This window comes from Ambystoma mexicanum, chromosome 11, assembly GCF_040938575.1.
Source record: "Ambystoma mexicanum isolate Mex_15411 chromosome 11, UKY_AmexF1_1, whole genome shotgun sequence".
In the NCBI taxonomy this organism is placed as follows: Eukaryota; Metazoa; Chordata; class Amphibia; order Caudata; family Ambystomatidae; genus Ambystoma; species Ambystoma mexicanum.
The window spans coordinates 1,398,829,256-1,398,844,368 of NC_090934.1; the positions used below are offsets into that span (position 1 = coordinate 1,398,829,256).

At 45.0% G+C, this 15,113-nt stretch overlaps 1 protein-coding gene across 1 annotated transcript in view; it reads left to right on the plus strand.

The window, feature by feature from the left end:
- Positions 1-15,113, plus strand: part of PCSK6 (proprotein convertase subtilisin/kexin type 6) — a 1,232,090-nt gene that overhangs the window by 1,145,508 nt on the left and 71,469 nt on the right. The window contains exon 17 of the mRNA XM_069625020.1: positions 4,915-5,002. Within this exon, the coding sequence (XP_069481121.1) occupies positions 4,915-5,002 (88 nt within the window). The remainder of the gene's footprint in view (positions 1-4,914; positions 5,003-15,113) is intronic.

Consider the following 15,113-nt stretch of genomic DNA (forward strand, 5'->3'; position numbering starts at 1 on the left):
TGTTCCCTCGCTGGCTCCAGCAAGCCAATGTCTACAAACACTTTGGGGAGGGTTCCCTGGTCTCCTCTAAGGCTGTCGTGTGCTCTGCTGGTTCCAGCTCAGCTGCTGCAGCTACCCTGTAGCATGCCAGGTCAGTCTGTAGTAGGCGTGTGGTCTCCCATTCACCTTCTGAATGTTGAAGCCTTGTCCATTGTCATTCTTGTCTCCAGTCTGTTCCCGCTGTTCCATTCCTGGTAGTGTCCATTGGGCCCAGGAGCATTGTGGTACTTTTAGTTTTTCGGATGGTGCTGCCTCCCAGGAACCACCTGAAAGAGAAGAGAGACCTGGCCAGAGCATACGCTGATAGGCATGGAGACAGGGAAAGGGGCACCAGTATGCCTACATGCTCTATACAGACCAGGGAGCCTGGATGGGGGTCCCTTTCAGCTCCAGACACCATGTCTGGGGTGTTTAGCTCCCCTTGCCGTGGTCAAACCACTGCCCTTTCACAATGTGCACATTCTAAATACCTGAAGACTGACCTCTGAGAAGAGCTTGCAAAAGTCAATATCTCTGCAAGTGTATTATCAGATGCATAGCTCTTGTATGCAAAACTGCAGAAATGTAAACATTTTTATTAATCAGTAAAAGAAGTGGGCCTGCAAGACAAGAATGGGAATGCCTAAAACTGATAAGTAGGACCTTGATTTTTTCTGCTGATTTCAGCTCCAATGGATGATCAGTTCAGGAGATGGAGATGTTTGATTGTTCCTCTGTTTGTCGCAGGACCGAATTACGCTAGATTTCACCAAACGAGAAGCGAAGATCATAGGCTTGGAACCATTACTGCAGGGATGGTTTGGGCTGGTGGAGACGCCTTTGTAAATCATTCCCCCTAGTCCATCTTTCACATTTGCTCATCGTTAGAGCACTAAGAGACCACAGTCTAAACATATATAGTCTAAGTACCACCCATAGTATGCATAGGGAAATGAAAGTTAGAGAAGAAGAGAAACCAAGCATTGTGCTTGTAAAGGTAAACATTTGACAGATTACAACACGTCCCCACATCTGTTTAGGTGAAAAATCCTTTAGTTACACTGCAGAATTCATCCGTTGTGTTTACTTCTTTATGGTGACTTGAGGTTTACATTCAACAGAGCAATGAGGTATCTTTCTGGTGAGGACACTAAGCTGGTCTGTTTCCCTCCCATCATTCAGTCCACCAGCAATCACATGTTCCGGTTCTGTAGCCCACAAAGTGTGTTACATGGTTGGTGTTGGCACCCATTTTCGAGTATTATGTCTTACAACTTGGTCTTTGGATTGTTTCGACCACAAGTAGGGCGATTCATTCTATCACGATTCTGCATATGAAAGCTGTGTATTTTGATGCAAAAGAACTCATCTTCCCCCTTACTTCACCCCAAAAGCTTTGCTTATAAGTGCAGTAATTAAGCAATAAACCTCATGGGCGAGGGGGTGCTTTACTGAGCCCGGTAATGCCCTGGGCCAATTCGAATCCCCGAGCAAAGAGAGGGCTTTAACATTAGGGGTTTATTGCAGTTTGTATCAATGCCAGAATATTAATAGGTCTTTTTTTTCAAGTTCAGAAACGGCATGTTGGCAGTTTCTCAACTTGAAAAAAATCTACAATTCAAGATGGCTGCCATTGAGCAGGGAGAAGGGAACTACACATAGACCCTTCTCCCTATCCATGACGACGATTGCGGGTACGGAGATGCGCTGGGAAGATCAAGTGTTATCTGCGCTGATGAGGGTCAGAGGAGCGCAAGTAAGTGGGGACAGGTGGGGGTGTGTGTTGCATGTTGGAAATTGGGTTTGGCGGGGGAGATGGACATGAAAGGGAGTGCAGGGGGGTGCACTTGCCGGATTCCTGGTGGGGAAGATGGCGGCCTCTCACTTCCGAGGAGGCTCAAAGCAGGAGTTTTACCATGTGGTAAAGACCCCATTCTGAGCCTCCTGCTTGGCTGGCAAGCTCCGCTACTTGCAGCATCGGGTACTAATACGTTTATTTAGAAGGCATGCCTCATCTTAAATCTACTGGCTAATATTGGTTTCCACTATTGTGGACCTGGACAGTCTCATAAACTGAAGAACAATGACCCGTGTCTGGAGCTTTCAGCCATCACCTCTTTTGTTTTGCTGTAGTGCCCCCAAGTGGGACGGGTATGCCCAGACGTGGGTCTGAATAGGATTCAGTTCTGATCTCAGGTTTGTCTTCAGAGCATGCCAGAATGTAGGGTCCACTGCCCCTAGGGGTCTTGCTCCATGATAAAAGATTGATAGGCCTGTTGGTGGATCAGATTACAAGACATTGGCCTTAGTCTTGCGGAGAGCAAGCAATGAGGAGCTCTCTTCTGGAGTCCTCGGGTCCTGTGCAGCAATACAGTTTACAAGTTTAAGCTTATTTCTGGATTCCATTGGTGGACAAAGCTTTCAGATTAGGTTTTGTATGGTCCCATATTTGCAGATTTAACCATAATCTGGCTTCCTGATTTTTGCATGCTTTAAATTCTATCCAATGTAGATTATTTTGCTATAGTTTAGACCAACCATTACAAAATCACTACTCGCTCCACTTGGTATCCAGTTTGAAGGAATAAGAGAATTATCATCATAAAAGTCAGTCTTATCAGCAGCCTAAATGCATCCTATGTCGACCATGTACAAACTGTCATGAGAGGGAATTAAAAACCATAAATCATTAAGGATTTTTCTGCCTTCATTGATTGGCCCTTAGGAGAACTGTTGGTATTTGTATTACCACGAAAACCTCTATACGCAAGACAAAAATACTCTTTGCGAGTTTCATACAAGCCAATAGGTTTCTGGCTGTGCCCAAGCAAACCTTTAAGTTTGTTATTAGATCAGCAGGTGATGGCTAGTCCATAATGGGCGAAGGGTCATCGACTCAAAAGAGCCCTCACCCATTATGGAGAGGCCCCAGCTTAAATTCGCAGCGAAACATGGTTTCCCTTGAACAGGTCAGTTGTACCCTAGCATGCATGCCCAATGAGTTATGCAAGGTTGGGGCTGTTTTGCTTTCCTTGTCTTGCATGGCCCTTGACCTCTTGCACCACCCCGCACATCCATGGGCCAAGGGGCAGCAAGATGGAGACGCTCCAACTCCGCCGCTCATATGCAAGAGCCAGGAAATACACTTTCCTTTCTGGTTCCTGTTGTATGCTGTGCGGGAGCCAGAGGACCTTCATAGCAGGCAGCACCAGGCCAAGTGGATCGTAATCTGAAGCGGGGCTGCAGGTAACACAAATAAACAAAACATGTATCTTTGTGTGCCTGTATGTAAGAGTTTGTTTTTGTGAATGGTTGTGTGAATGAGAGAGTGTATGTTCTTTGGGTGCACGTGTGAATGGGTGAGTGCATGAATGATGTATGGGTGTGCAGCATGGGTGGGTTTGTGAGTTAATGAAGAATGAATGGCGTAAGAATCATGATGCTTCTTTGTAAATATGAAAGGGAATGAAGAGTGAATGCCATATGAATGCTAACAAGTGTGTGTAAATGAGTTGTGGTGTGCTTCGCTTGTGCCTGTAACTATGGGTCCCGGGGCATTACCTGAAGTGGTAATGCCCCGACCCCCAAAGCGAGGGGCTTATTACTATTAGTACTCTGACCCGTGAGCCCGGGTACTAATAGCATATTTTTTCAATTGCAAGACGCTACAGTGGAATGGGATACAAAGTCCATTCTCCCTTTCCATGGCAGCATTTAAAATAGTTTTTTAAAAAAAGTAAACAAAGAAGATGGCTGTCATTGAACAGGAGAAGGTACTACAAATGGTCGCATCCCCCTTCCCATGACACCCATTAAAAAGGTAGAAAAAAAGAAAACAAATAAAATGCCTGCCATGGAATGGGGCAAAGGTACTGCACGTAGTCCCTTCTCCCTTTCCATGGAAGCCACTTGGGGAAGGAATCTTGTCTGACACCGCAACCGGTGCCTTCTCAGGCTGTAAGGACCCGGCGAGAGCCAATCAGATTGTTTTTTAACAATCTGATTGTGCCTCGCCGATCACTAATTGGAGATCAGGCAAGATTTCGATGAGCAGTATTACAGAATATTTTGGTTTACGGTATCTAGACCAGTTTCCACAGCCCTAACCTCTTGATGTTTTAAGTCGTACTCCTGTGGCAGACTTTGGTTAGATGGCACAACAGGCGGGGGGTATAATTTAGAAGAGCATGTTATTACCTCCAGTAATACTTGTTCTGATTGGCGTTAATCTTCCCGGTTCAATTTTGCTCTCCTACCTTCTCTCGCTATATTGGTTACCTGGGGCATCCGATTAACAGTATTTTGGGGGTTTTCAGCTCCCTTTGTCTCTGTCACCAAACAAATTGGGTCAGAATTGGTGTGGCTGCACGGGGGAGGGTCCCTCTTTATTCATTGGTGCAACTTTTGATTTCACTTGAGCCTATGCCGTCTGCGGCCTCTCCATGCCTGTGAGGTTGCACTCGGCCGCTTTCAAGCCTCCTAAAATCTTGGAGAGCAACTAGTGATACATTGCTTTGAATCTACAGGTAAGACCTTTCTTGTAAGATAACAAAAAAACAAGAATTAAAGCTAGTATTCCTTGGGGAGGAAGGATAGCTGGGGGCAATGCATTTGTCTTGGAAACAAGACAATGCAGATCAGCACAGGTTTGAATCCCGATCCTGCGCTTAGAAACCACTCGCTGGTATTAAGCACGTTATAAAAGAACAATTATAATTATTCAAAAACCAAGAAAGATACTATTCTTCATATAAAAATATCCGTATTTCCTTGGCTGACATTGGCTTCTAATGCAGAGCACGTTTAAGCGGAAGTGTCTTCTATTTTGCTGCTATGTCAACCTTTGTATCCTTTCGGCAACAACGTCATGCTGGCTTCTGTATTTTGTTTTAAAAGGTCATAAACACTGCCTTAAGTGCCACCAAAGCTGCAAAAAATGTGTCGGCGACTGGGACAAATGCACAGTATGCCGGGAGGGCTTCAGGTAAGAGACAACGTTCCTGTTCATTTCCATACTTGCTCTTTTCATCGGTGTAGCACCGGGAATCTGGCCTTGGAGACGCATTCAGATAGCCTCGCTCTGCTTTCCATAAAGGTTAACGCAGGAAATTAGATTGATTTGCATGAAGATCTTGACATTCCAATTGTAATGTCTCCCTGGAAGTAATTTTCATGTTAAAAAGGTTACCCTCTTACATATAAAGGAGTCATAAAGCAGGATGTGCTTGTGGCCCTATAATAAGCCGAAAGCATCTCATGGTAATTTCTATTTATATGGATCCAGTTCACGGTTGAAAGCATCGCCTTGTAAATGTCCTTATGAAAATGTCTGCAAGTGATTGGAAACATGAGCGCTACGATTGAAAGGGGAGTTTGTGGCACCTGCCACCTGTGAGGGGTGATTTTTTAATCAGTACAAGGACTGCTTCTGGGCTAAGAAGATTGCTCTATATATTGGCCTACCTATCCCAGAGCATGTGGTCATCCTAGCAGTGGACAAGCACTGCGGGCCCCACCATTGATGATCTATCTGATCAGGATGAAGCATTGGACGGGTGCCATGTAATCTTCAGGCACCACATATATGTTGTTTAGCCTTTAAAATAACACACAAACAGGTCACGGATCCCTACTGTAAGTTGTTGACCATGTCATTGTATGTCTCACAAAGCTCAGCTCATTCCTTTTCGTGCACACCGCTGTATGGAGGAAGTGGTAAAGAAGACACTGAATTCTATGTTCCTGTCATGCCTGCGCCATGGGCGCATCCATTTACGCTCAATTTGGACTATATGTTTATCATTTATTTACAACAGTCTCTTGGATCTATCTATATTTACTTTGGAAACTTTATTTCCCATTTGCGAGACTTTGCTGCTTAATTATTATTTCCAACAAACTACGCATACCATAATGCACCTGGCTACAAGCATTGATTCCTGGCTGTTCCTATTGGTTATCAATGGAACTACACCCCCCAGAAGCCCTAGAGACTTGCCCTGCTTCCACCAGCCCAGGAACAGAAAGGGAGGTGGCCGATTGCCTGCAGGTGTGCTTAGCCAGGTGCAACCAATTAGCCTGCCTCTGTGCTGGGCTAGGCAGTATAAAGGCTGCTGCCTGCAGTGGCTCAGCCTCTTGCATCTGAGAGTCCTTCCTCCACCTTTTGCATCTTCCTACGGATCTTGTATGCTGCTTACCTTCACTCCTGCTTGGACCCTGCCTTGTTGCTTGCTCCACCCTGCTGCCTCCAGCCATAGCCTTCCAGGCTCCCTGCCTCACAGCCCTGCTCCTTTGGGCTCTCCACACTGCAGCTGATCACGCTCTGCTGCCTTCCAGTCTCCGCCCTTGCCCTGCCGGGCTCTCCACAGTGCAGCGGATCACGCTCTGCTGCCTTCCAGCCTTCGCCCTTGCCCTGCCGGGCTCTCCACACTGCAGCGGATCACACTCTGCTGCCTTCCAGCCTTCGCCCTTGCCCTGCCAGGCTCTCCACATTACAGCGGATCACGCTCTGCTGTCTTCCAGTCTCCGCCCTTGCCCTGCCGGGCTCTCCACATTACAGCGGATCACGCTCTGCTGTCTTCCAGTCTTCGCCCTTGCCCTGCCGGGCTCTCCACATTACAGCGGATCACGCTCTGCTGCCTTCCAGCCTTCGCCCTTGCCCTGCCGGGCTCTCCACATTGCAGCCGATCACGCTCTGCTGCCTTCCAGCTTTCGCCCTTGCCCTGCCGGGCTCTCCACATTGCAGCCGATCACGCTCTGCTGCCTTCCAGCCTCCACCCTTGCCCTGCCGGGCTCTCCACATTGCAGCCGATCACGCTCTGCTGCCTTCCAGCCTCCGCCCTTGCCCTGCGTACCCTCTACATTGCAGCTGATCACACTCTGCTGCTTTCCTGCCTCAGCCCTTGTCCTCTGGGCTCCCTGCCCTGCAGCCTGCCTCACTCCGGCTGCCTTCAGCCCTTGTCCTCTGGGGCTCCCTGCTCTGCAGCCTACCTCTCTCTGGCTACCTACAGCCCTTGTCCTCTGGGCCTTCCTACTTTGCAGCTTATCCCGCTTCGCTGCCTACTACCTACCTTTTCCGCTGGGTTCTCGGCCTAGCAGCTCTCTACAGTCCTCTGCTACCTTCTACGTTCATCGGCCCTGTCCCTCAGGGTTCACTCCTTACTGCCCGGCCCTTACGGGATCCTTGCCGTGCAGTCTGCTTTACTCTGCTGCCCTAAGCCCTTTTCCTCTGGGCGTTCTACCTTACAGTCCTACCCCTGTGGGCTTACTCATTGCTTTCCTGCTCCTCTGAGCTCTCAACCTTGTTCCTTACTGTCCTCTGCTATCCTATCCTGTTACACGACTTTCCTTTCATTTCCTTCTGCTAGTTTGCTATCACCTAATTTACTGGATTTGTCTGTAGTATCTTCTCTTGTACTGTTTGTAGACCCTTTTGTACAGAGCTTGTCTGTTGGTTCCCATCAGTCAACCTCTGCCCCTTCCCTTGTTCTGTTTCTACATTACAGACACCCAGAGCTGCTGTTCCAAGTCATGAGCAATCAGCGTGGGCCTCTGTTATAGCAAACTGTGCAGAAGGCTAGAGTATTTGCAAGGTTCGTGGAATACTCTTTTCCTATATCTGCATACACCCCAAGAGGGTATTCATTCTGTATCTTTTCCCTTGCTACTCTTGCTTACTCTTCGTTCTCTTTCCTTTCCGCTGTGTGTGTTCTTATCTGTCCACTTTATTTGGCACAACCACCCAAACCCTTTCTGGGTGCCCTGTGCCACTCTTAATAGAGTGCCATTCCTGACAGTTCCATGGGAAAGGGGGTCTGGAGTTCTGACAATATATGTATGTATTGGCATAATGAGGTCAGGTGCTACCGCCATATGTTATTTAATGATACCAAGGTTTGTAAGGCACATCACTCACCCAGTAAAGTAATTTTGATGTTGAAGCTAACTGGTAATTACATTTGTTGATCAAATTAGATTATAAAGTTCTTGATAGGAAGAAGGATTTCAGTTGTTTACTGAAGCTGAGATGGGAGAGATTGATTTGCTATTTTTGGTTCTAATTGAGTGTAGTGGGAGAGCAAAGTGCTGGTCATAGGACGTTTTAGGAGACCTAGCAAAAGGGGGGGCGGGGAGGTAACTTGCCATGCACTTCACTGTGGAAAATGTATAGCACACTAGCTGGGATACCAGGCGTTGCCCGTGTCCTGATGGAGTGCTGTCTCATGTGTCATGTAGGCTCTTGCTCTTGTCCTCTTGTCGGCAAGTCTTCAGTTTGCTCTGGTGTCTCATGTGCCCTGGAGGATGTTGCTCTTGTCCTCTTGTCAGCAAGTCTTGCTTCAGTTTGCTCTGGTGTCTCATGTGCCCTGGAGGATGTTGCTCTTGTCCTCTTGTCAGCAAATCTTGCTTCAGTTTTCTCTGGTGTCTCATGTGCCCTGGAGGATGTTGCTCTTGTCCTCTTGTCGACAAGTCTTGCTTCAGTTTGCTCTGGTGTCTCATTTGCCCTTGAGAAAGTTGCTCTTGTCCTCTGGTCTGTAAGTCGTGTTGCTGTTTGTTGTGTTTCAGAAGCTCCTAATATTGATGTGGCTTTGCATCATATGCAGATTTTCCAAGGGATGTTAGTTTTTTGTGCGGCATGTTTCAGTCACTCAATGGCTTCAGCACATTTGAGAAAATGTCCAAGAAAGATTGATTTATTGTGCTGTCTTCTCGTGAATTAACTTAAGTAAACTGTAGAATGTTTTTGCATCATTAGTGGCAAGAACTTTTATCATTATTTGCCAATGTGTGTTTCATATGGATACTTGATATCTTTTTAGCCAATTCTACATTTAGTTGTAGTATTAGTCCTAGCCACTCACCTTTTAATTTGTATTCAACTCTCTATATTGAGTAGTTCTGTGGATATTCCTTCTGAAAATAAGTTTTTCCCTAGCAAAGATATCATATATGTTTATTTCCTTATTGTTAGTGAGAGAATCCACAATCTTACGACCAACAGGACATAACGTTATCATCCCATTACTAAACTCTTCTGGTGTTTACATATCTAAAACCCTTCGTCCACTTGATTATTCACAAATATGATGTTCATCAACGTCCATCACGCACTATTCCCAGAGATGTTCACTTTGGTGCTTCCCACAGTCTGACGAGAACTCATGCTGTAACTGGAATTAACCACTAAGGACATCATTGCAAGATCAAATCCATCCTTTTCTACCATGTTTAGGTTCTCTGCAATGGAAAATGTTTTCACTACTAATAGAAAAGTAGTCAATAAGTGATCTTTTATGCCCAAGTCACCAAGTCGGTTGCCGAGGGATATCCCTGCTAGTGCAACCATGGAGCATTGCCATCAGCAAATTAGTCATGAATAACAACCATTTTTCCCCATAGTCAATTAACTTAGTTTGTCGTAGTTTTCGCTCCCGGTATCGCCGGATTGCTTAGCATGGTCATAGAGACACTGTCGTTGCATTCTCCGCATTAGGCAATAGAATCACCACCTATGAGACATACAGAGTTATTTTCTGCTAAGTGATAGAAGTTCACAATTTCTTCAATGTGTTTCCTTATTTCTTTTGTGAATATTCCCGCAGTCGGGTCATAAACATTACAAATACAGAAGAGTAATTTTGAAGTGTAATCTCCACCGCCAAAATATAATGGCAGTTCCTTGTATTTATTTCAATAGCACTAAATGTATTATTTACACCTGTATATAGACCCCATAGTGGTGCTCAAAAATTCCCTTTCTTGCCTTTTGTATAAATACATTATCCATCAACATAAAAATCATGCACATGTCAACTCTCCTACATTAAAAACATCTCAGGTTTGAATAATAATTTCTCTGTGTGTCCTGTATTTAGCCAGTGCCTTTGACCATGTGCATTCCAGGAAGCTATTGTCATTTCATTGTTTCAAGTACTGGGGTCTCAGGCAGCATCGTTTTTTTGGTTGAATAGTGATAGGCAACCAGGACCAGCTACAGTTATATCGGTACAATTTAGGTTCCGATGCAGAGAAGTCCTCACAGATAACTGACCTTCCTAAAATAGGGCATTCAGTCTTTAAAAAGCTTAAATCGCTCTTGCTTCTTTCTACATCCAATGCTGTCTTCTCATCTGCTCTTTCCACCTCATAACCCAATTTAAGAAAAGAATTAGCAAACGACAAAACAAATTCTGCAATCTGCATAGATTCACAGTGCACTATTCAAGCAAACTTTTTCCCTCTTCCTCTAACAATTCAACGTGGGAAATGTTTTTTGGTGGTTGTGACAGGCACAGAGGGATTAAGTGCTATAATAGATAGAATGTTAGATTGATTAAAACATTGACTATCAACTGATGAAAAGGGTTCTCTTATGAAAAAGCTTTTAGTATGCTTAACAGATGAATAATCATCATGCTTTATTTCTTCCTTGTCTATGACTTGGAGAGCAAAACGTCTTAGCTAGTGGTAGCTGGAATATCACTGGCTTCAAAAAACTGAATCGACTTTTCAGTGTTGTCCATACATACAATACTAAGTTCATCTTTATTGTCTGGCACAGTCATTTGGCCTTTCAGTAGCCAGTGCTCCAGATTCGTTGGTCCCTTGTTGGTGATCTTCGGCTTTTTTACATGGGTGTTTATTTTTGTTGTTATTCTAGGAAATCTCCTTTGTACTACTCATTCCCGCCACAGGTGCAGTTTTTTTGAAAATCTTGCTCTGCTAATTTGTTGTCCTTCTAGCTTTTTTACTGAGTCCACCTTTTCCCTTCTTTATTATTCATTTTTAAACTCACATTTATTGGTATTGGACTGAAAGTAGTATAGACCAAACCTGCTCGTTCATCCACCCTTGTACCTCCAGTTTGTTCTAGTTCCATTTCTTTAACTCCCTCATCATCAGCTAATATTAAGCGACCCTCTTACAACCGTTTGATGTAAGGCAACCATTATTTAATCATCGTCGCCTGGATCATTGTATAGGCAGAGGATGGATCTGGATTACAATAGCAGATGCATCCTTTGTCCTTTTTACTTTAATCAACTCTTCACTCACAACAAAGTTTATAAATACATCTTCAATTCAAATAATCGAATTGTGGTGTTCCCTTTGCATAAAACATGTCTCTTTGCAGATCTTAATTAATCTGTCTAACGCCAGGATCAAGGCAGATGTATGCAAAGTATCAGAACTGTTAGACTCAATAGGAGTTGAAGTATTTGTTTTATGCAAATTACTTGTTTATCACAGCAGATAGGGTGATGAGAGCTTAAATTGATAACATCTGTTGCAGGAATAAAGGTATCAATAATGGCCAAGGCCTCTGCCATCTGCCCTGTTTCCATTATCTCATTTACGTCGTGTCACACATTAGAGATTATAACAGAATTCTAATTAAGTTATTATTATCCAATCCTTGACATGAGTGATTGTTTGACCTTATTCTGTATCTTTGGGAGCATCACATGCTGTAATCTTTACTTTAACAGGTGGAGCATTGTGATGAATCTGATGATGTCATCACTCTTTTCACTGAGGTAGACTTTCCTTATGTGGCCAGGTGTCCTTACTTCTCTGCTGGTGTGCCAGGCTAAACCGTGGAAGAATCTACCAACACTGGTGGTGTCTTCAGAGTTGTGGTACAGTGCAGATCCCACAAGTTGTGCACACGCCTGCTGCGAGGGTCCCAAAGGTCTGAGGAAAGACCCTCACAGTTGTGTCCAGTGATGCTGGATCTCACTTGCTGGAGACTCCGATAGCTCAGTATTGTAAATGCTGCACTTTCTACCAGCAAAACACTGTAATATAATAAGCATGTGGTGTCTTTATATATAAATTAAACTTCCATTTGAAATGAGGTTGAACATTTCTGACTCTGGACTTGCCCTACCTCCATGGCCAACCACCTGTTGATGTTGTGCTGGAACACCATTGAAATCTCCAAGCTCTGTAATTGGCAAGCGTTGTTATTATTCATATTGCTGGCACTCAAAATGGCCGCCTTGTAAGAAGGAACACTAAGCTATTCATGCCATGATGCCGAACTGTGATTTGGAGGCGCTATGCGCAGATATCAGCAGCTGGGACATGATCCAAGAGGGCATTCTTGCCAGCGGTGCCACTTTGATATAGTAGTTTTCCTGGATCCATCTCTGCTTGTCCTCGCTAATGTCCCTATGGGTTTTAGTCCGATTCTCTGCACCTGCACCGAGACTGTGCCAGACTGCGGTGTGCACTGCTTGCCTGTTGACTTCATTTTTGGATGGGCTTCACAAGCTCCGGGGGTAAACACAAATGTTTGGGGCACTCCAGGGTGAAGGAGCGTGGGATCCCTAACTGAAGCGCTTATCGTTATTGTTATATATCTTTTCTATGGCGCAACTCGCCCAAGGGCCTCAGTGCGCAGCACGTCAGAGGAGCGAGAGTGAGAAAGAGTAGGTCAAGAACAAAGAATCCAGAGGAAGAAGAGCTATGCATCAGCAACAAAGAGATATGTTTTGAGAGCTTTTTTAAAAGAAGGTAATTCAACACAGAGACGAAGACGGGCAGGGAGGAGGTTCAACAGGCGTGGGGCAATGGAATCCAAGCTCGTGCCGCTGTAGCATTCAAGCTTAAATCTTGGCGAGACCAGTTTCAGAGTGTGATTAGACCTAAGTGAGCGGACAGGGAGAAAACGCCTGATCCGGTTCCTAAGATAAATGTGCGCTTTCTCGTGGAGACATTTATGTGTGTGAAATAGGAGCTTGTACGATATACTACAGGGAGCGAGTGCAAAGCAGTTCGTATCTCAGTCACATGTTGTCTTCTAGAGAGACCACTCACAGCTCAGTCTTGGGAGTATAGCTCAGGACAATGTGCTTGCCTTGGAAGCAAGACAACACGGACCAACAGAGGTTCGATACCCTGGTCTGCGCTTAGAAACCTCTGGGTATTAAGCGTTATAAATAACCTGTCGTATCATATCACTCCTGAGCGACCCATAGTATTTTCAGATTAGATTTAGAGGTGCCCGTCAGAAGGCAGTTCCCATAGTCAAACTTGGAGTTAAGAAGGGCAACTGCAAGGGAAGCAGCGTGGCATCAGAAAGAAAGGGTTTCATCTATAGTAAATGGCGGTGCACTTTGGCATTGTTAAGTTATGTTTTCTCAGTTAAAGAACTTGAGAATCGGCAGGGGAATCCCCCTGCTGCTAGCTTCATTGCAGTCACTGCTGTTTGCTATGCAAGGCTAGCTTCATTGCAGGCGTTATTTGTTTTGCAAGGCTAGCTTCATTGCAGACTGCTGTTTGCTATGCAAGGCGAGCTTCATTGCAGACACTGCTGTTTGCTATGCCAGGCTAGCTTCATTGCAGACACTGCTGTTTGCTATGCCAGGCTAGCTTCATTGCAGACACTGCTGTTTGCTATGCAAGGCTAGATTCATTGCAGACACTGCTGTTTGCTATGCCAGGCTAGCTTCATTGCAGACACTGCCGTTTGCTATGCCATGCTAGCTCCGTTGCAGACACTGCTGTTTGCTATGCAAGGCTAGCTTCATTGCAGACACTGCAGTTTGCTATGCCAGGCTAACTTCATTGCTGACACTGCTGTTTGCTATGCCAGGCTAGCTTCATTGCAGACACTGCTGTTTGCTATGCATGGCTAGCTTCATTGCAGACACTGCTGTTTGCTATGCCAGGCTAGCTTCATTGCAGACACTGCCGTTTGCTATGCAAGGCTAGCTCCGTTGCAGACATTGCTGTTTGCTATGCAAGGCTAGCTTCATTGCAGACACTGCCGTTTGCTATGCCAGGCTAGCTTCATTGCAGACACTGCTGTTTGCTATGCAAGGCTAGCTTCATTGCAGACACTGCCGTTTGCTATGCAAGGCTAGCTTCATTGCAGACACTGCCGTTTGCTATGCAAGGCTAGCTTCATTGCAGACACTGCTGTTTGCTATGCAAGGCTAGCTTCATTGCAGACACCGCTGTTTGCTATGCAAGGCTAGCTTTTAGAAGTCGAAGAAAACATTTGACAGCAGCACTATGTGGGTGTTACTTTTGCCAAAAACTTTTCAGAAAGGTTTGTGTGCATCTGTTTCTACGTGTGTTGCCATCATTTGGTCAAATACGCGATTGCTGCCTACAGACAGTTGACTTATTTGAACGAGGCTGGCACATTTATTGTATTTATTGTTTATTCGTGGGTAGGCAACAAAGCCATGCGTTTGCACTTAATGATTTTGAACCAATTCCCAGCCTTGTTACAGCCTGGGTGGTAATGTTGAAACATACCATATTCCACAAATACTCCCCTGCCACTTAATGGGCTATTTGATGCTAGGAGTAACCCAAAGGACTACCACTTGATCGTGGCCATGCAATACCTCACATTTCTACTTCACATAAAGAAGTGTCTTTTTAAGTAAAGCGACCCACAAGCACTTCTTTTCACTCGGGGAAAGAAGCCTGTGCATGGAGGGGGTGATAAAGTGGGATGTGTCTGATGCTCACCTTCTCACCTACTTTGCAATGTAATGCAGAGAATGGTTGATAATTACTCTTCTATGCCATATTTAAAAAATGGTGCAGAAGTTATATGATCCTCTACTCTTCACAATCAATTTCCATCCCATATCTGGCGACGGAAGGGTTAAAAGAAGATTAAAATAGTACACGCTGATATAATGAAACGGTGCAGTCGATTCTTAATTAAATGTGCCTCCATGAACGCAGTGCGGGCGGTATATATGTAATGTGTTAGTGCCAATGATAACCTTTGACGGTAACGGTTATTACCACTGGTGGTATCTGGCCCATAAATCTGCCGCATGTTTTAACAGAGGAAAACAAAGGGGGTTCTGGGAGTGTCTCTACCAGCATGAACACAGCCCATTGACCTGTTCTTGGGTGGATGGCCCCCGGGAGAGTCTCAACCAAGTCTTTAGCTCACTGTCCTTTTCGCAGAGAATAAATATCCCTGCATATCAGTCTGTGTCCTGCCCAGGGGCAATCCAGCACCAAAATACTATGCAATTCTCCTCTGAACAAGAGTACCAACAGCAACCCCATACACGTGTTTCAGCCTTGTTGGGCATCATCAGTAAAGTGAAGCTGTGCCT